Raw genomic sequence first — 22,152 nt, 5'->3', positions numbered from 1 at the left:
CCCCTTCTAATTACGGCGATCATACTGAAAGGATCATACTTGCCTGCTCCCGCATGGGCATGGTCACCTGATCCTCTTCAGCCAACCGTTGGCATCAGAGGTGACGTGTCTCTTGTGGACACATCACCGCTAAAGCCATAAGGTGACAAATTTGGTAGCTTAACAAAAAAAAAGTTAGGGTCATTAAAGTGGCTTGTCCACACGCCTGTAATCTTCAGCAACTTTCTTCCATATTCTTTCCCTGCTGCTGCTCCTGTAAGCAATGCCTATGCCATGTTTTTGCAGCTCTGGCCGCTACACATGACATCACACAAAATGAATCCATCCTGTCGCACTGCACGCTCTACTGTGCAGATTGCACATCAAGCGCTCGGTATCTGTGCTGTAGTAGCAATTCTATTCCTCCAATGTGCTGTCCGATGTGCCCAGCTGGCAAGTAAAGCGAGTGGGGGCACCTTCGTCCACAGGCACTGTCTACAGGAACAGCAACAGATCACAGGAGCAGGGACAAAAAGTTAGTAAAGTAAAAATGGCCAACCCCTTTAAACCACCAAATGTGCTAAACCGCAAAAAAAAAAAAAAAAAGGGCCTGGTCATTAAGGGGTTAAAAAAGTATGTTATAACTATTATTATATGTATTAGTTGCTGTTATATTGACCGAAAGAACAGAGTAAGTAAACTGCGTTTATAAACACAACAAAAGCTTTGTTCAAAATTTTTTTGTATATTTTACATTAAAAAAAGATATTTTTCCACACACGGATTTACTAGTGTCTGCGCCTAAAATCGCTCAAAAAATTAGTGCAAATTGGAGCAATTTTGGCACATCTATGGTATCTACACTTTTCTTCCAACTTGCTCGAAAAGAAGGCAGGGCTTAGCAGAAAGGGGTGGATCCTCACAGGAAGGGGTGTGGCCGAATACACAACATTTTCTGTCTACATCGCGCCACAATTCTGGAGTAAAATTCTGTCTCAATGTAAGCCAACCAATAGTTGGTATAGAGCCGGACAGAAGTGTCTATAGCTGCATCACATTTATCATCCAGGTCTGAGCCCCTGTGATACATCTTTTGTAGGTCTGGGCAGCCCGTCTTAGTTTACGAGGGGGATACTTAACCTGCGGCCCTCCAGCTGTTGCAAAACTACAACTCCCAGCATTCCCTAATAGCTGTAGGCTGTCCAGGCATGCTGGGAAATGTAGTTTTGGAACAGCTGGAGGGACACAGGTTGGGCATCCCTAGTTTACGCCATCTACACATTTAGTAAATCTGGGCCACTATATGTACCCTAACTTTGTAAAAAAGTTTTGTCAAAAAAAATTGCTACGTCATAAAGGCCAAAACTGGGTAAAGGGATAAAGCCTATGAGCAACTGTATTATGAGATTAACAACATAGTTGTAATTGGTTTTTATTAAAAATGTAGCTTCTGTTTTCTGCAGACATAAACTCTCTTACATTGCACGCTGCTCAGTTCTGTTCAGTGGGAAATCTGTCGGATTGGTCTGCAGCCCATCTCTCTGCTCTCCTTTAGGGAGGCTTCTCACATGGCGGAAAAATCTACATACAGTACAGACCAAAAGTTTGGACACCTTCTCATTCAAAGAGTTTTCCTTATTTTCATGACTATGAAGGCATCAAAACTATGAATTAACACATGTGGAATTATATACATAACAAACAAGTGTGAAACAACTGAAAATATGTCATATTCTAGGTTCTTCAAAGTAGCCACCTTTTGCTTTGATTACTGCTTTGCACACTCTTGACATTCTCATGATGAGCTTCAAGGAGGTAGTCCCCTGAAATGGTCTTCCAACAGTCTTGAAGGAGTTCCCAGAGATGCTTAGCACTTGTTGGCCCTTTTGCCTTCACTCTGCGGTCCAGCTCACCCTAAACCATCTCGATTGGGTTCAGGTCCGGTGACTGTGGAGGCCAGGTCATCTGGCGCAGCACCCCATCACTCTCCTTCATGGTCAAATAGCCCTTACTTTCAAAGTTTTCCCAATTTTTCGGCTGACTGACTGACCTTCATTTCTTAAAGTAATGATGGCCACTCGTTTTTCTTTACTTAGCTGCTTTTTTCTTGCCATAATACAAATTTTAACAGTCTATTCAGTAGGACTATCAGCTGTGTATCCACCTGACTTCTCCTCAACGCCACTGATGGTCCCAACCCCATTTATAAGGCAAGAAATCCCACTTATTAAACCTGACAGGGCACACCTGTGAAGTGAAAACCATTTCAGGGGACTACCTCTTGAAGCTCATCAAGAGAATGCCAAGAGTGTGCAAAGCAGTAATCAAAGCAAAAGGTGGCTACTTTGAAGAACCTAGAATAAGACATATTTTCAGTTGTTTCACACTTGTTTGTTATGTATATAATTCCACATGTGTTAATTCATAGTTTTGATGCCTTCAGTGTGAATCCACAATTTTCATAGTCATGAAAATAAAGAAAACTCTTTGAATGAGAAGGTGTGTCCAAACTTTTGGTCTGTACTGTAGGTGCGGATTTATACAGTGGTACAGATTTTGTAGCAGATTTCTTTCTGAATTCTAATGTGGATTATATCCTCCACTGAAATAAATGGAGACATTCTGCTTCAGAAAAGCCATAACACACTCACTATTGATCCTGCAGAATATTATTCCACAGCGGAACACAGGGTGAGGACTGAAACTTTACAACCCCATAGGATAACATAGGGAAAGTCTTTAATTCTGTGGATTTTCTGGCAGATTTTTTCACCATGAGTGAAGTCATCCTTGCAAAGCTGACATTACTTCTGATTTAAGTTTTATTTGGTTGTAAAGATGTCAGTTTAGAAACTCAGGTGATGAGAGAGAGAGAGAGAGAGAGAGAGGGGGAGGAGACAGACTGAGCTGTCAGAGAGCATGTCTGATGGATTTCACATTGATATGGATTGAGCAGCCTGCAACGTACAAGAACACATGCAGGCTGCAGAAGATACATAGAGTCATTTTTTAGCCCATAACACAGCCAATGTGAGAACATAAATTCACCCTAAAATGCATTCAAAGCTGTTAAGTGGGGGAAGAAATCAATATTTCCTGTTCTCATCATTCTGATAAACAGAATCATTAAATACCTATTTTACCATACTCCTCGTTTCCTGGATAGCTGTAATGTGTTGTGCTTATAATGTAGAAAATAGACCTTCTCTTTGCATTTGTATCCTGCACTCATGATTTTCTATGATCATGATGATGCCTAAGAAACATAATACTATTAAATTGGTCATAAATGTACTCTCCTATTCTGCTTACCCAGTAAATGCTTGTGCAGTAGCTCCAGAACCAGCTTCAGCTTCAAGAAAACCTCAGCAGGTGGCGGGTGCTCCAGGTCAGCCTTTGTGCTTTCAAACCGCAGTATGACTCCCTGAGGCTGGGTCTCCACAAGAACGTGAAGGGACGGATAGGATACCAGAGGCTTAAGGATGTAATTCAGGAGTAAATGACCTAATATAGATATATAGATAAGAGATAGTGTGTATATATATATATATATATATATATATATATTATACACTGCTCAAAAAAATAAAGGGAACACTTAAACAACACAATGTAACTCCAAGTCAATCACACTTCTGTGAAATCAAACTGTCCACTTAGGAAGCAACACTGAGTGACAATCAATTTCACATGCTGTTGTGCAAATGGGATAGACAACAGGTGGAAATTATAGGCAATTAGCAAGACACCCCCAATAAAGGAGTGGTTCTGCAGGTGGTGATCACAGACCACTTCTCAGTTCCTATGCTTCCTGGCTGATGTTTTGGTCACTTTTGAATGCTGGCGGTGCTTTCACTCTAGTGGTAGCATGAGACGGAGTCTACAACCCACACAAGTGGCTCAGGTAGTGCAGCTTATCAAGGATGGCCCATAAATGCAAGCTGTGGCAAGAAGGTTTGCTGTGTCTGTCAGCGTAGTGTCCAGAGCATGGAGGCGCTACCAGGACACAGGCCAGTACATCGGGAGACGTGGAGGAGGTCGTAGGAGGGCAACAACCCAGCAGCAGGACTGCTACCTCCGCCTTTGTGCAAGGAGGAACAGGAGGAGCACTGCCAGAGCCCTGCAAAATGACCTCCAGCAGGCCACAAATGTGCATGTGTCTGCTCAAACGGTCAGAAACAGACTCCATGAGGGTGATGTGAGGGCCCGACGTCCACAGGTGGGGGTTGTGCTTACAGCCCAACACCGTGCAGGACGTTTGGCATTTGCCAGAGAACACCAAGATTGGCAAATTCGCCACTGGCGCCCTGTGCTCTTCACAGATGAAAGCAGGTTCACACTGAGCACATGTGACATATGTGACAGAGTCTTGAGACGCCGTGGAGAATGTTCTGCTGCCTGCAACATCCTCCAGCATGACCGGTTTGGCATTGGGTCAGTAATGGTGTGGGGTGGCATTTCTTTGGAGGGCCGCACAGCCCTCCATGTGCTCGCCAGAGGTAGCCTGACTGCCATTAGGTATCGAGATGAGATCCTCAGACCCCTTGTGAGACCATATGCTGGTGCAGTTGGCCCTGGGTTCCTCCTAATGCAAGACAATGCTAGACCTCATGTGGCTGGAGTGTGTCAGCAGTTCCTGCAAGACGAAGGCATTGATGCTATGGACTGGCCCGCCCGTTCCCCAGACCTGAATCCAATTGAGCACATCTGGGACATCATGTCTCGCTCTATCCACCAACGTCACGTTGCACCACAGACTGTCCAGGAGTTGGCAGATGCTTTAGTCCAGGTCTGAGAGGAGATCCCTCAGGAGACCGTCCGCCACCTCATCAGGAGCATGCGCAGGCGTTGTAGGGAGGTCATACAGGCACGTGGAGGCCACACACACTACTGAGCCTCATTTTGACTTGTTTTAAGGACATTACATCAAAGTTGGATCAGCCTGTAGTGTGTTTTTCCACTTTAATTTTGAGGGTGACTCCAAATCCAGACCTCCATGGGTTGGAAAATTTGATTTTCATTTTTTTATTTTTGTGTGATTTTGTTGTCGGCACATTCAACTATGTAAAGAACAAAGTGTTTCAGAAGAATATTTAATTAACTCAGATCTAGGATGTGTTATTTTTGTGTTCCCTTTATTTTTTTGAGCAGTGTACATACATATACACACACACATACATACGGTACATACATACACTGACGATCCCAGACAGTAAGACTAGTTACAATGGTTGGCTGCAATATAATAAACAATCTTACTGAAAAACTTAAACTTTGTGTTCAGCTCCCCCAGAATCGCCAAGGCCTGAAGGACAGATCCCAGTATTGGGGCAGAGCCGTTTTCATCGGTCGATGGCAGGGTGCATAGGTGCAATTCAGTTTTCAAGACCATTTCCAAACTTGAGTGATCTGCAACAATAGAAACAATGACTGGGACATTCTCAACTTACACAGCCTGTCACATCTGAGACCTGCACCTCTATTCTGAATGGAGGTCCTCCTGACCCCCCCCCCCCCCCCCCCCATCATCGTGGTGGAGAGGCCTCTTGCCTCCACATGCAGGCAGAAAATTAATGGACAGACTGGTGCATAGCTCTTTCCATTCACTTCTATAGTAATTATTAATAAAAGCTGAGCACCTACTAAAAATGAATAGAACGAGAGGCCATGACCCACCCTCACCAATACGGAAACAGATAGAGAAAGACTTGTATTCAGCAGTCACCAAGTATGCTTGTGGCCACTCCATACAACTCTATGGGAGACATGAAATTTAGTGTGTCGTATGTTCCTCATCCATGGCCATGAATGCAACATGTGACTAATGATCGGGTAAAATACTAAGCAATGTACATCTTTCTGTGTATTCAATGTCTGGTTCAGAGTTTCCATTATTTGTACAGCGGATGGCACCTTTGGTTGGGGGCAGCTTCCACACTGCCAGCTTCTGCCACTCCTCCCCGAGGTGGTACAACATGTTCTGCTTCTGCACAGTGAGCTCTATCCCCAGAGATTTCAGCACCTTGAGTTCAAAGCCCTTCCGTGACTTCAGGATTTTCAGACAGTTTTGTGCCTGAGATTCAAAAGAAAAAGACATTCCCAGCATTAGCGCGGATCAGGGATAGTAACTGCAGGGCATTCAGGGCACAGAGGAGGGTGCAGCGGAGATTCTGCGGCAAGTGTGTCAGGCTCGGGGATTTACCGCGGATGTCATCCTCTCCATTTCAAAGGATGAAATCCGCAGTGAAAGTCCTCAACATAAAAACGGCCAAGTAACAAGCCGCCAAGTAACAAGTATACTCTCATTCCCACCATGCTTACTCCCTGACTACGAGTTGTTCTCTGTGTGTTTCGCCACTACGTGGCATGTGCCTCACCAGGAGCAACAATGAGAATCAATGCTTATTTAAAAGGCAAGATACCGGAGCCAACCAGAGGCATCCACCAGTAACATCGCAGCCACACTAGTCCCGGACCTGTCATAACCCAACATCAGTGGTGACCGGCCTCTGCCATAACAATCTATATACACTGATGCTCCTGATGGGGCACGAGTTACACAGTGCCGAAATGCGTGGAGATTGGCAAACAGTGATGGCGTTGCAGTGACATTGATGGGATGACATGGGAGGTCCCCTAGGCCTTTTTAACCACTTAAATGCTGAAGTTGGCCTTCCACTTCATTATCCCTTAGAGAGTGGGGAAGTGACTGTATAATATAGCTGGCTCGCTGGTCAATTAGGATTACCATAATTATTATTTGCCAAATGCTAGAATAATGAGAATGAGATTGAGAAAGAGAGAGAGAGAAAGAGAGAGAGAAAGAGAGAGAGAAAGAGAGAGAGAAAGAGAGAGAGAAAGAGAGAGAGAAAGAGAGAGAGAAAGAGAGAGAGAAAGAGAGAGAGAAAGAGAGAGAGAAAGAGAGAGAGAAAGAGAGAGAGAAAGAGAAAGAAAAAAAAAAAAAAAAAAAGAGAAAAAAGAGAGAAAAAGAGAGAGAGAAAAAAGAGAGAGAAAAAAAAGAGAGAGAGAAAGAAAAAGAGATAGAGAGATAGAAAGGATGTTTTAAGGCATTTTTATTACTTTCCACAAAGTCAAAAGTTTACATATAGTTTTGGTCGAGCACCAAAAGGGAAATCAATGGGAGAACCCGAGCATTAAACCAGGCACCCCCTGCTCTGAAGAGGGGAGGGTGTCTGGTTCACAGGAAAAGGTTAGAAATTGATGGAAACACCATGGGGAGGATGTCTGGATGCATCTTGGACTCCCAGGTCGCTCCTGGGAAAGATATTGTCCGAGTAGTACGCCACTTTTACAGACTGACAATAATACGCACAAAACCGAAGATAAAATCGATTTTAGAGGAAAAAAATTGTTAGGAAACATTCTTTCCTATATATTTACTTGTATATAAAGTGCAAGTGCTGCCAGAAATTACAAGGAAGAGGCACTCCGATACAACCTGTATATCACATAAAGGAGGGCCTCATTCACATTGTGGTACAATTGTTCAGGTAGTAGGACTCCTACACTCATAAAGGCCTATGCATTAAGTGAAAGGGCTGCCAAACATTACAAGGAACCGGCGCTCCAATACACCCTTTATTACACATAAAGGGGGCATCATACACCCTTGAAAAATTATGATTGATGGCCTGCTGGTGACCCTCAAAAACATTATAAGCAAGGGCCTGCTGGTGACCCTCTAAAACATTAGGGGCGAGGGCCTGCTGCTGATCGGACCCTCTAAAACATTATGGTTGAGGGCCTGCTGGTGACCCTCAAAAACATTATGGTTGAGGACCTGCTGGTGACCCTCAAAAACATTGTGGGCGAGGGCCTGCTGCTGAGCTGACCCTCTAAAACATTAGGAGCGAGGGCAGCCTAATAAGCATGTTGATATGATGGAGGAGGAGGATGAGAAAAGGGAGATTGAACCATATACCCTTTTTTATTGTGGAAGGGGTGCATGGAAATACAGTGTATTCAATACACCATAAAAGCCACATTTAAAGTGCCTTTATGTTCAGCCGCTTTTCTCTAGTGGAGTAGAGAAGTCAGGAGCAATCCAGGCCTTGTTCGTTTTTCTAAGAGTCAACCTGTCAGCATTTTCAGTTGACAGGCGGATGTGCTTATCAGTTATAATTAGGGATCGACCGATATTGATTTTTTAGGGCCGATACCGATACTTTGTGAACCGTCAGGCCGATAGCCGATAATTTATACCGATATTCAGTGAATTTTCATTTTAGAAAAAAAGAATTCCTACACAAATCTGCTGAAAGTGAATATGTTTATTGTTAACGTGTAGTTTTTTCTTTGTAAATGTTTCTTTTTCATTTATACTTTCTTTTACTTTATACTTTTTTTTTTACTAACTTTTAGCCCCCTTAGGGACTAGAACCCTTGTCCTATTCACCCTGATAGAGCTCTATCAGGGTGAATGGGACCTCACACTGTCCCTGCTGCTCTGTGCACACAGCAGTATAGAGATTACCATGGCAGCCAGGGCTTCAGTAGAGTCCTGGCTGCCATGCTAACCGATCGGAGCCCCAGGCTTACACTGCTGGGGCTCCGATCGGAGGAGGAGGGGAGAGGGGACCCTGTGGCCACTGCCACCAATGAGTAATACTGGGGGGCTTGGGTGAGGGGGTGCACTGCGCCACCAATGTTTTTAATACTGGGGTGGGGGGGCGCACTGCGCCATCAATCATTAATACTGGGGGGTGCACTGCGCCACCAAAGAAGATAAGTCTCTCATTAATTCATATACAGGAGGCGGGAGCTGGCTGCAGAAATCACATAGCCGCCTCCCGACCTCTATGAGCGGTAGCTGCGATCCGCGGCACCTGAGATGTTAACTACCGCGGCTAACGCTCATAGAGGTCGGGAGCCGGCTATGTGATTCTGCAGCCAGCTCCCGCCTCCTGTATATGAATGAATGAGAGATTTATTTTAATTGGTGGAGCAGTGGCCATAGCCCCGTCCCTCCTCTTCCTATCTGTCTCTTCACTGGCGGCAGCGGCACAGGGGGAGGGAGACACTGCTTCCTTCTCCCCTGTGCTGCTGAGGGAACACGGAGAGCGCTGTCAGCAGCGCAATCTGTGTTCCCCATACGTTATATCGGCAAAATAGATGCAGATACCGATAACGGTCAAAATCCTGAATATCGGCCGATAATATCGGTAAAATAATGCCACTAGCAGCACTAGATACCCGCTTTGACAAAACACTGGCGGCAGGGCAGGCCAGCACCTCCAAGGCTTAGAGCGCCAGTTCGTGCCACGTGTACAGCTTGGACACCCAATAGTTGTAAGGCACACAGGGATCACTGAGGACACTGACACGATCTGCTATGTACTCCTTCACCATCTTCTAAAAATTTTCCCTCTTTGTGACACTAGGCCGCACATCAGGGTGAGGGTGCTGGAGGGGTGTCATAACACTGTCCCAGGCCTTGGAGAGTGTTGCCCTGCCTCTGTTGAAACTGCTGTGTGTTCCCCTCGTCTCCCCTCCTCGGTTGGCCAAGGAACTATGGACTCTGCCAACAGCGTTGTCAGCTGGAAATTTTTGGAGCAATTTTTCCACAAGGACCTTCTGGTATTGCACCATTTTGCTCGTCCTCTCCACCACAGGAATGAGAGATGAGAAGTTCTCTTTGTAGCAGGGGTCGAGAAGGGTGAACCACAAGTAATCGGTGTCGGCCAAAATGCGTACAACGCAAGGGTCATGGGAAAGGCAGCCTAACATAAAGTCAGCCATTTGTGCCAGAGTCCCAACAGACAAGACTTCGCTGTCCTCATCAGGAAGATGACTCTCAATCTCCTCATCCTCTTCCTCCTCTTCTACCCATCCACGCTGAACAGAAGGAATAAAATCTCCTCTGTAGCGGAGGCAATAGTCTCCTGCTTCTCCTTATCATCATCCAATTTGCGCTGAGAAGACGAACTGAGGGAGCTCTGGCTATCACCCTGTGAAATGTCTTCCCCCATTTCCACCTCTTCCACATGCAAAGCGTCCGCCTTCATTGTGAGCAGCGATCGTTTGAGTAGACATAGAAGTGGGATGGTTACGCTGATAATAGCGGCATCGCCACTCACCATCTGTGTTGATTCCTCAAAGTTGTGTAAAACCTCACAGAGGTCAGACATCAATGCCATCAGGCTGCGGAAAGCCTCAGTGTCCACAAGCCTAAATGGCAATGTTTCCAGGGCCAGCAATTTGGAAAGGTGCGCATTTAGAGCTATGGTCTGTGGGTGGGTGGCTGGGTATTTGCGCTTTCTTTCAAAGGCCTGGGGTATAGACATCTGTACGCTGAGCTGGGACACAGAAGTGGATGTGCTAGCTGATGGTGCCTGCGAAGGTCCAGGTGCATGGCAGGAGGCATCCGGGCCTGCGTCTTGGACAGGGGATTGGCCAGCACGTAACACAGGGGAAGAGGAGGCAGTGGTATGACCCGCAGACACAGATTGTGGACCCAGGCGTTCGGCCCACCTATTAGAGAGCTTTGATGCCATGTGGTGGATCATGCTGGTGGTGGTGTGGTCGCTAGTGTTCACGCTCCTGCTCATTTTGGTACGGCACAGGTTGCAAATGACAGTTCTTTTATCATCCGCACTTTCCTCAAAAAAGCACCAGACTGCGGAACACCTACCCCTTGGCAGTTGGGGGCCCGTTTGGTGTGGCCCACCTTCTCCCTTTTGCCACCCCACTGCCTCTTCCAGCCTGTTGCGGTGCTGCGGATCCCTCCCCCTCTGTACTGCTGTCCTTGCTCGGCTTCCCACCTTGCCAGGTTGGGTCAGTGACTTCATCGTCCAGCACCTCCTCTTCCACTTCCTCACTCTGATCATCCTCCTGACTTGTTGACCTAACAACAACCTCAGTTATTGACAACTGTGTCTCATCCTCATCATCAACCTCTTGAGACACTAACTGCGGTAGACTTATTGGCAACTGTGTCTCATCATTATCAACCACCTCGTTTAACACTAATTGCCGCTCCCCACCGTCATCTTCTTCTGAATGTGGATGCTCCAGTGTTTGGAAATCAGGGCACAAGATCTCCTCATGTCCCTCTTCCAGCGGGCTTGGCGAGAGGCCCAAATAAAGGAATGGCGATGAAAACAGCCTCTCAGAATATCCGAGTATGGGATCACTTGTTTGGCCAGACTCTCCATGGTGGGTGGAAGGAGTATCAGGGTGAGGATTCTGTTGAATAGACTTTTGGCTACTTAGACTGGACTTTGTGGAAGACAGGGTGGTGCTTAACCGACTGGAAGCATTATCTGCTGCAATCCAACCGACCACCTGTTCGCATTGTTCTGACTTCGAGAGCGGTGTCCTGCGTCGCCCTGCAAACTGGGACATGAAGCTAGGTATCGTGGAGGAGTGTGTCTTGTGCTCTGGCAGCAGGCCCAGTTTCACCGCGCCCAGAGCCACGGCCTCTGCGTGCACCATCAGCAGTACGGCCACTTCCCCGTCCCTTACTGCTCGCCTTGAGCATATTAAATGGTATATATGCTTGCAAGTATGTAACACGTACAGTCGCGCAGGTTTTGTAAGTGTATGCGCAAATAAAGTACACAGAACGTCACAGATATTTTTAGGATGCGCACACGTTAAACAGGAGATGTGGCACAGATAATGTCGCTGTCCGCAGCATCTATGAAAAAAGTACACTGAATGTCACAGATATTTTTAGGATGCGCAAACGTTATACAGGAGGTATAGTGCAAGTAATGTCGCTGTCACCATCGGCTAATAAAAAATTACACCGAATTAATGTCACTGATATTTCGGATGTGCTAACATTATATTGGAGATGTAGCGCAGGTAATGCAACTGTCCGCAGCGGACACAGTCTACGGAAAAAGCACACTGGATGTCACAGATATTTTAAGGATGCACCTGTGACCATGAACATGAATGTGCTAGTCTAAATTTTCTTTTAGTGGATATGAATTATACCATAACCGTACAGACACAGAAGTAACTGTGCAGCAGTCTGCGTATAACCCTCCCCCAGTAGAGAGGACACGTTAGACAGGAGATGTAGCACAGATAATGTCGCTGTCTGCAGCGGCCAAACAATTGCAAGCTATTTAGTGCAGGTTGCGCTAAAAATATATATTGCTGCCACACACAATAGTCCTTAAAAGGACTTTTGCGTCTCCAACAAGTTTTTTCAATAAAAATATCAGTATTTCACTCCCTACACTATCTCTCCCTTCTGCTCTCTAGCTCTCCCTGACTAAGACTGAGCCGAACACGTGTCATTGGGGGCTATATAGCACCCGATGACGCGTTCCGGCCAGCCAATCACTGTAATGCCAGTAGCCAACATGGCTACGGCATTACAGTGAATGGCAGTACCTACCTGCAACAAACGTGCCGGGAGGAGACTCGAGACTCGAGCATCGCCCAACACTATTTACATACATTTCATTAAACACTAGTACATGGATTGCAGGATAAAAAACTTACCAGGAAAGATTAAAGGACCTTAACATGTATAGCTTGGAAGAAAGACGAGACAGAGGGGATATGATAGAAACTTTTAAATACATAAAGGGAATGAACAAGGTAAAAGAGGAGAGAATATTTAAAAGAAGAAAAACTGCTACAACAGGACATAGTTTTAAATTAGAGGGGCAAAGATTTAAAAGTAATATCAGGAAGTATTAGGGCTCTTTCACACTTGCGTTGTCCAGATCCGTCGTGTACTCCATTTGCCGGAAGTGCCCGCCGGATCCGTAACACCGCAAGTGAACTGAAAGCATTTGAAGACGGATCGACCTGTGTCTGGGCAACAATTGTCTCAGAGCACGGTAGCGGCATGACGTAGGGGTGCCGCGCTCCTCCTCTGGCTGCCCTCTCCTCTCTCTCCCCACCTCGCTCCTGGATGTAATCGCTGAAGCTAACGCTAACGCCGATTTCAGACCGGCCCTGACTAATCGAGCCCGGATGTGATCGATGGAACTACGATCTGCCTGCCGCCTGCCGCTCCGTTACCAGCTCTGAGCGGTCTCCTGCTTTCTGATGGGACCTGCCGCTTCCCGCTCCGTCCCTCTGCCTGCTGGGTCCCGCTTTGACGCTCTCACTGCTCTCTGCTATCTGCCCTGTGCGCCCCCCCAGCTACCTGATGTGGTCCGCTACCTGCCGCTTCGTCCCGCCGCTTGCTGCCTGCTTTACGGTACCTGCCTTGCCCCACTGCCTGCGGCCCGCTGTAATGTGTTTGCTCTGCCCTCCGTTTGCCTCTCGGCTGTGACCCATCTCATGTTTTGCATCGCCTCGGATCGGTGGCGTCTCGTGGCTCGCTGCATGTGGTCTGCTGCCTGTGAGGGGTTGGGGGTGCAGGGGCTGCTGAGCCTGCGTTATTGCTGTGCTGCGGTTTCCGTGGGTGGAGTGGAGAGCTTGGGTTTGGTGACCAACGGGTGAATTTGGGGTGTTTTTTGCCCTTGACTAACACGCTAACACTCTTTTGGGAGGCGGTTGTGATTTGGTGTGGTTGGCGGGGGGGCGACGTGAGACTAGGGGATACTTCAATCCACGATATCTCTGTGGTCCTTACTGGATCCCCGTGGGACTGTCAGCTGTATGTCTAGCTGTGGTCACTGGAGCTGGGCCCTGGGAACGTAAGGAACGGTTCCCCCCCCTTCCCCTCTTCTCTACAGACGAAGCAACAAGGTACAAGAGGATCCGCTCCCACTGATAGAGGCTAGGACCCCCTTTGTTTTTTCCATTTGGATGGGCCGTCTAGATGGACTGTCCTGTTGAAAATTAAACGTGTCAGTGGGGGCCTTATTTGGGTGCCCTTGGCATTATAGCGGGGTGGCTGAAAGCTATATGTTTGAGGCTCTATTCAGAAAGCAAGAGCGGTGTTATTACTGGTGTTGTACTCAGTGAACTGGACTTATACACTAATCTTAATTGCAATAAGTTATTTAGTTATGTCAACAAGTTATCTAGTTATTTACTGGCCCTGCTACACTGTCACAAACATGATTCTTATAGAATGATTACCAACTATATTTTGTTTGTTAGTGGTCTGGAACCGCTTTCTGCTCTAGGGGACGATCTTTATATAATTACCTGCAACCGTTTATAGCCCTTTTATTTGGGGGATGTAATTTTTTATTTAGTGTGCAATTATTTTGTGTTTAGGGGTGCGTATCTATTTAGTACCCGCTTTCCCTTGGGGTTATGCTTACTTGTAAGTTATCTTCTCCTGCTTAGGTGTATCTGATACTAGTAACAACCGGCTTTTTGTGGGGACGTGTTGGGTTTATAGCTCTTTGTTTTGAAGTGTATCTTTGATTGTAGCTCACCTATTTAGCTAAAAAAATAAAATAAAATAAAAATGCCGCCAAAGTTTCGTAAATCAGGAGGAGTGACTTCCCCAAAAGGAGGATCAGGGGGGAGCCCACAGGCCCGATTAGATAAATTTTTGAAGTCACCACCACCTAAAACTAGAGGAGGGGTACATAGGTCTGCCGCCCAGACCGAGTCTGGATTAGAAAATATGGATCAGTTAGAACGGGGTTTATCAAAGGCCAGCTCCTCCCATAGTGAAGGTTTCGATAGTATTAATAAAAAACTCCAGGATATACTGGGAGTAGTAAATGCTACTAATACCTCGGTGGCAGAGTTGACTTCTTCCCTTGCAGTAGTTCAAGGTGATGTCACCATAATAAGAGACGAAATGGCGAAGTTGAGACTAAAAGTGAAGGAATTGGAATCTGCAGTCAACTCTGTCACCGCGGAGAATGGTCATTTAAAGAACAGACTAGAAGAGGTAGATGAAGACCGCTCTTGGTTAAGATGGAAAGTGGTAGAGCTGGAGGACAGATTTCGTAGATATAATCTGCGGCTAGTAGGGTTCCCAGAAGGGGTAGAACAGGATAACCCGTCGAATTTCATTCAGAAATGGCTGGTAGAGAATCTGGGTCCAGACTATGATGTGTCTACCTTCTGTGTGGAAAGAGCCCATAGAATCCCCTTTAAAAAACCTCCTCCAGGGGCCCCTCCTAGAGCTATCCTGGCAAAATTTGTTTGCTCAAAGGATCGGGACTGGGTCCTTAGACGCAAAAGAGAAGTAGCAGACACACAATTTAATGGTAATTTGATATCAATCTTTCCTGATTTTTCGCGAGAGACCCAAAATAAAAGAAGATCCTTCTTTGAAGTGAAAAAAAGATTGATTGCAGCTAAGATTAACTATTCAATGCTATATCCCGCTAAACTGAGAGTGGTATATAATGACTCGGTGCGGTTTTTTTCCACACAGACGGAAGTGGCGCAATGGTTGGACTTAAAGGGTCTATGAACGGTGCGGAAGGTGGGTGAGGGGGGAGGTTAATGAGGGGAGGTGGCGGGGGGGAGGTTTGGTGGAAGGAGAGAGGTTGATGGGTATTGTGAAATGCCCTGTCAACCAGATAGGGGGGATTTCTGGGGGTGGGTTCAAGGGAGGGATTGGCTGCCGTCGTTTGCTGTGTGGATATGCGTGCTTCTCCGTTAAGGAAGGGGGTTTTGGAAATCTTTATTCATAGGATATGCCGTGTAACATTCTATTTTGGAATGTGAGAGGGCTGGGAGACAGGGTGAAGAGGACGGTGGTGTTTGACCTTGTAGTCCGCCACCTGCCGGCGATTGTGGTACTACTGGAGACCCAAGCTACAGTAGATAGGATCTACACACTGAAAAGGAAATGGGCTTCTCTTGAGTACCACGCTTGCTACTCTTCTTATGCAAGAGGGATTAGCGTATATATTCATCACGGGATGGAGTATCAACCGTTAGATAATTTGATTGATAAAGAGGGAAGATTTGTATTTCTCCATGGGTATTGGAAAGGGCAGGAGGTCATACTGGCTTTTATTTATATCCCCCCCACCATTTAATGCAACGGTGTTTGCACTGCTAGTTCAATATATATCCACAAAAAATCAATGTGCGCTTTTAGTGGCAGGTGACTTTAATGCAGTACCTGATCCTGAGTTGGACCGGTTCTCGTCGTTCTCCGGGCGCGGCCGCGCGGGATCCCCCTTGACTGCTATATGCCAGGAGCTGTCGCTGGTCGATATCTGGCGCCACCTATATGGCAATAAAAAATTATTTTCATGTTTTAGCCAGTCATTTGGGTCAATGTCCCGTATAGATCTGGCGTTCGCAAGTCGTGATCTGTGCGGTCGAGTCCTGAGAATGAGATATGAACCCCACGGAATCTCGGATCACTCCCCAGTTCTTGTTGTGTTTAAGGAGGCTCCAAATATAGGTAGAACTTTTAAACTGAATCCGCACTGGATTGAGGTGATAGGGGAGCAATCCCGAATAGACCAAGATATTCGGGAATTTTGGGACCTTAATGTAGGATCGGCACATATTCACTATGTGTGGGACGCTTTGAAGGCTCATATAAGGGGCTTATACTTTAGTAAAATTAATAGGTTCAGAACGGAAGTACGGCGCAGGGAACAACAATTGACAGACTTAATAAGGAGTTTACGCGCCGCATTAATTGACTCCTATACGGAGCAATCCATTAATCAGTTAAAAGAGGCCAATTTACAGCTTAAGACGCTCCTTTATAAAAAAGCACAACATAAGCTCCTATTTCAAGGCCAGAATCGTTTTTGCGAATCTGGTAAAACGGGTAGGTTTCTGGCTCGCTTGGTGGCCAACCAGAGGGAGTCTACCAGTATAAGAGAAATTCAGGAACTTACAGGGTGCTGGGGTGAACTCTGCAGAGGAGATAAGGGAGGAATTTGCGAGATATTACTCTACCCTCTATAAATCTGAGTCTATGTTTAGTCGCACCGTTATGGATCAATATCTTCAAAAATTAGAGCTCCCCAGTTATGTTCTCAAGATAGAGAGCGCTTGGACTCCCCTATTCTGTTAGAGGAACTCCAGGCGACTCTTTCCTCTCTAAAATATAAATCAGCCCCTGGATCAGATGGATTGCCGTTTGATCTATATAGGTACCACGCTAGCGCACTCTTGCCGATCCTGCTTCTAGTCCTGAATGAATCTCGCGCATGCTGTTCTTTCCCTCCATCATTTGGGGAAGCAGTGATTATTTTGGTCTTGAAAAAGGACAAGGATCTGTGTGATATGGGATCATATAGACCCATATCACTCCTGAATACGGATTATAAGATTTTCGCCAAAATTTTGTCTAATCGTCTAAGAGGGTTATAGCGGGTTTGGTACACCCCAATCAGACGGGCTTTATTCCGGAACGGCAAATACAGATGAGTCTATATAGGGTTTATTTGAATCTGTCTGTTGGGGGTAGTATAGACCACTCCATTCTGTCTTTGGACGCCGCAAAGGCGTTTGACAGGATGGAGTGGCCTTTTTTGTGGGCTACAATGTCCCATTTTGGCATTGGGAATCCCTTTTTGGAAATGACTCAAATGCTATATGCACATCCTGTTGCATGTATTAGTGTCAATGGTATTAGATCTTCCCCCGTTACGATGCAGAGAGGGATGCGACAGGGTTGCCCCCTCTCTCCTCTCCTCTTCGCTCTCTTTATTGAACCATTGGCTTCTCGGATTCGCTTGGATAGTCGTATAGACGGTTTTGTAGTAGCGGAAGCGGGCGATAAAATAAGTCTATATGCCGATGACATGATTCTGTTTCTGGACTAGGGGTGGAAAATTCTCCCGTACGTCATAGAGGCAATAGAAGATTACGGTAAGCTATCAGGCTATAGAATCAACTGGTCAAAATCATCGCTCCTCCCGCTAAACCGGAAAGCTGTAGACGAGCGGAGGCGAGTCCGTGTTTTGGTCCCCAATGACACTTTAGATTATTTGGGGGTTAAGATTGGGCTCCCTATAAATAGGTTTTATGATCTTAATCTGGCCCCGGTTCTGAATAAAGTCAGGGACAAAATCTGCGCTTGGCGGAAGCTGATACTTGCACAGACAGATCGAATAGCTCTGATTAAAATGATTATCCTCCCGATAGTTTTATTTCCGTTGTGTGCCTCCCCTATCTGGATAGAAGATATTTTCTTTTATAGGTTAGAGGCTATGATCAATGATTTAATTTGGGGAAGGAAGAGGGTTCGCATAAAGCAGAGATACCTATGGTTGTCGGAGGCAGATGGTGGGCTGTCATTACCTTTTTTTCAAGGTTATTATTTGTGTGCACAGATTCGGCGTTGTTGCTGTTCTAAGGAGAGTTAACTTTTACGATATTTGACAAAACTTTTTGATAAACCAGTTGATAATATTTTTGTATGTTTGGAGAATGGGTTTATGGGAATGAGGAGGTCCTTGCTGGTCCCGTGCTCACTGCAGAGGGTTTGGAACAGTCTGAAGAAGATCCTTAAATCTTCCGGTCCGTTTGTTTTCACCCTGCTGTGGGAGAACAGGGGGCTGGAGGAGTTCTTCAAAATTACAGATTTTGGTTATTGGGTACGTAAAGGTATCAACTGGGTGTCTGACCTTTTTTATATGGGTCGGTTTAAATCACTTTTGGAATTTGGTTTTACTGATAGTTCACCATTAGATTTATTTATGTATTCACATTTGAAACATATATTTGAAGCCTCTAGGAATAGAGGCCCCTTTTTTCCACTAGAGAATATATTTTTTGATTTTTGTGACGCTCAGAAGTATGAGAAGGTGAAGTTATCCAGACTTTATGCAAAACTCCGAATTGCACTGGCAACTGTTACACCTTTCAAAAGCACAAATAAGTGGGAGCAAGAGCTGAATTGCCCCCCCACTACAGTGGTCTACTATCTATAGGAATGTGAGAAGGGCGTCAGTTTCCAGTGCGCACAGGTTAATCCAATTTAAGATCCTCCACAGACTTTATTATACGCCTAAAATCCAAGGAAAATTTCCCCAAAATAAAGATCGGGATTGCTGCTGCTCCAAATGTGGATATATTAATGCGGACTATGTCCACTTGCTTTGGAGCTGCAGCAAAATAAGAAGCTATTGGGATGAGGTTTTCGCTACCCTACAAAGGGAGAGCTCAATGAATTATAACCCGGGGGTTTTGATAGTGCTTTTTGGAGAATGTGGGTCAGAAGTGGAAGTCCCGGCCCAGGTCAGACGGATTTGGATGCGGGGATTGATGGTCGCTAAAGCTATATTGATAAAGTATTGGGGCTCTGTCTCCCCGCCCTCAACAAGGGAGTGGGGTTCATATCTTCAAAGAATTAGAGTTTATGAGGACATTGAAAGGAAACGGAGAATTGCACGCAGATCTACATAGCCATAATTAATATTAATTTACACTTTGATGAATGGAGTGGACGGCAGCCAATGGGGGGGGGGGGGGGGTGGATATAGTTATTATTATATATTGTCGTGAGGGTGTTCTTAGGATGCTGTATAGAATTTTTCTTCTTGTAAGGATGTTTATGATTGCCATGCTAGGCATACCATTGTGATTATTACTGTTTTATGTACTAATATCATGATTTGGAAAAATAAAAATATATATTTATTAAAAAAAAAAAAAAAAGAAGACGGATCCGTCTTCAAAATGCGTTCAGTGTTACTATGGCACCCAGGACGCTATTAAATTCCTGGCTGCCATAGTAGTAGTGGGGAGCGGGGAAGCGGTATACTTACAGTCCGTGAGGCTCCCGGGGCGCTCCAGAATGACGTCAGAGCGCCCCATGCGATCACGTCATCCATGCACGTGGGACGCCCTGACGTCACTCTGGAGCGCCCCGGGAGCCGCACGGACGGTAAGTATACTGCTCCCCACTACACTTTACCATGGCAACCAGGACTTTAGCGTCCTGGCAGCCATGGTAACCATTCAGAAAAAGCTAAACGTCGGATCCAGCAATGCGTCGAAACGACGTTTAGCTTAAGGCCGGATCCGGATCAATGCCTTTCAATGGGCATTAATTCCGGATCCGGCCTTGCAGCAAGTGTTCAGGATTTTTGGCCGGAGCAAAAAGCGCAGCATGCTGCGGTATTTTCTCCGGCCAAAAAACGTTCCGTTCCGGAACTGAAGACATCCTGATGCATCCTGAACGGATTTGTCTCCATTCAGAATGCATTAAGATAAAACTGATCAGGATTCTTCTGGCATAGAGCCCCGACGACGGAACTCTATGCCGGAACAGAACAACGCACGTGTGAAAGAGCCCTAATACATCCACAGATGTGTCTGTAATTACCTCAGATGTTGCCAACAAACCTAACAGGAGCTTCCAAACACATGACATCATCATATGGGCGGTCCAGAATTGTTTAAAGGCATAGTTATCTTAGTGTATGCAAACTTACAGAAAGTAATAAAAATGCCTTAAAACATTCTCTCTCTCTCTCATTATTCTGGCATTTGGCAAAAAATAATAATGATGGTAATCCTAATTGACCAAAAACAGGAAAGGTTTATTCTGATTTCATGTCAGATATTAAGAAGAACATGCCCGTGTGTCTTTTTATATAGTGTATGTAAACTATCTACCGCTCCACTGAAACGGGGAATGCAGGGGTCTTAAAGGGAACCTGTCACCTGGATTTTGGGTATAGAGCTGAGGACATGGGTTGCTAGATGGCCGCTAATACATCCACAATATCCAGTCCCCATAGCTCTGTGTGCTTTTATTGAGTAAAAAAAACAATTTGATACATATGCAAATTAACCTGAGATGAGTCCTGTCCCTGACTCATCTCACATACAGGACTCATCTCAGGTTAATTTGCATATGTATCAAATCAGTTTTTTTACACAAAAAAAGCACACAGAGCTATGGGGACTGGATATTGTGGATGTGCTAGTGGCCATCTAGCAACCCATGTCCTCAGCTCTACACTGCGTGCAGAATTATTAGGCAAATGAGTATTTTGACCACATCATCCTCTTTATGCATGTTGTCTTATTCCAAGCTGTATAGGCTCGAAAGCCTACTACCAATTAAGCATATTAGGTGATGTGCATCTCTGTAATGAGAAGGGGTGTGGTCTAATGACATCAACACCCTATATCAGGTGTGCATAATTATTAGGCAAAATGGGTCAAAAGAAGGACTTGACAGGCTCAGAAAAGTCAAAAATAGTGAGATATCTTGCAGAGGGATGCAGCACTCTTAAAATTGCAAAGTTTCTGAAGCGTGATCATCGAACAATCAAGCGTTTCATTCAAAATAGTCAACAGGGTCGCAAGAAGCGTGTGGAAAAACCAAGGCGCAAAATAACTGCCCATGAACTGAGAAAAGTCAAGCGTGCAGCTGCCAAGATGCCACTTGCCACCAGTTTGGCCATATTTCAGAGCTGCAACATCACTGGAGTGCCCAAAAAACACAAGGTGTGCAATACTCAGAGACATGGCCAAGGTAAGAAAGGCTGAAAGACGACCACCACTGAACAAGACACACAAGCTGAAACGTCAAGACTGGGCCAAGAAATATCTCAAGACTGATTTTTCTAAGGTTTTATGGACTGATGAAATGAGAGTGAGTCTTGATGGGCCAGATGGATGGGGCCCGTGGCTGGATGGTAAAGGGCAGAGAGCTCCAGTCCGACTCAGACGCCAGCAAGGTGGAGGTGGAGTACTGGTTTGGGCTGGTATCATCAAAGATAAGCTTGTGGGGCCTTTTCGGGTTGAGGATGGAGTCAAGCTCAACTCCCAGTCCTACTGCCAGTTTCTGGAAGACACCTTCTTCAAGCAGTGGTACAGGAAGAAGTCTGCATCCTTCAAGAAAAACATTGATTTTCATGCAGGACAATGCTCCATCACACGCGTCCAAGTACTCCACAGCGTGGCTGGCAAGAAAGGGTATAAAAGAAGAAAATCTAATGACATGGCCTCCTTGTTCACCTGATCTGAACCCCATTGAGAACCTGTGGTCCATCATCAAATGTGAGATTTACAAGGAGGGAAAACAGTACACCTCTCTGAACAGTGTCTGGGAGGCTGTGGTTGCTGCTGCACGCAAATGTTGATGGTGAAACAGATCAAAACACTGACAGAATCCATGGATGGCAGGCTTTTGAGTGTCCTTGCAAAGAAAGGTGGCTATATTGGTCACTGATTTGTTTTTGTTTTGTTTCTGAATGTCAGAAATGTATATTTGTGAATGTTGAGATGTTATATTGGTTTCACTGGTAAAAATAAATAATTGAAATGGGTATATATTTGTTTTTTGTTAAGTTGCCTAATAATTATGCACAGTAATAGTCACCTGCA

At 45.5% G+C, this 22,152-nt stretch overlaps 1 protein-coding gene across 1 annotated transcript in view; it reads right to left on the bottom strand.

Annotated features, from left to right (window-relative positions):
* Positions 1–22,152, bottom strand: part of ZW10 (zw10 kinetochore protein) — a 67,021-nt gene that overhangs the window by 26,223 nt on the left and 18,646 nt on the right. The window contains exons 5-7 of the mRNA XM_040426841.1: positions 5,893–6,052; positions 5,239–5,388; positions 3,292–3,483 (exon numbers count right to left, since the gene is read on the bottom strand). Coding sequence (XP_040282775.1) covers positions 3,292–3,483; positions 5,239–5,388; positions 5,893–6,052 — 502 coding nt within the window. The remainder of the gene's footprint in view (positions 1–3,291; positions 3,484–5,238; positions 5,389–5,892; positions 6,053–22,152) is intronic.

The sequence above is a fragment of the Bufo bufo genome, chromosome 1 (assembly GCF_905171765.1).
Source record: "Bufo bufo chromosome 1, aBufBuf1.1, whole genome shotgun sequence".
Lineage (NCBI taxonomy): Eukaryota > Metazoa > Chordata > Amphibia > Anura > Bufonidae > Bufo > Bufo bufo.
This window is presented reverse-complemented; position numbering and strand designations above follow the sequence as displayed.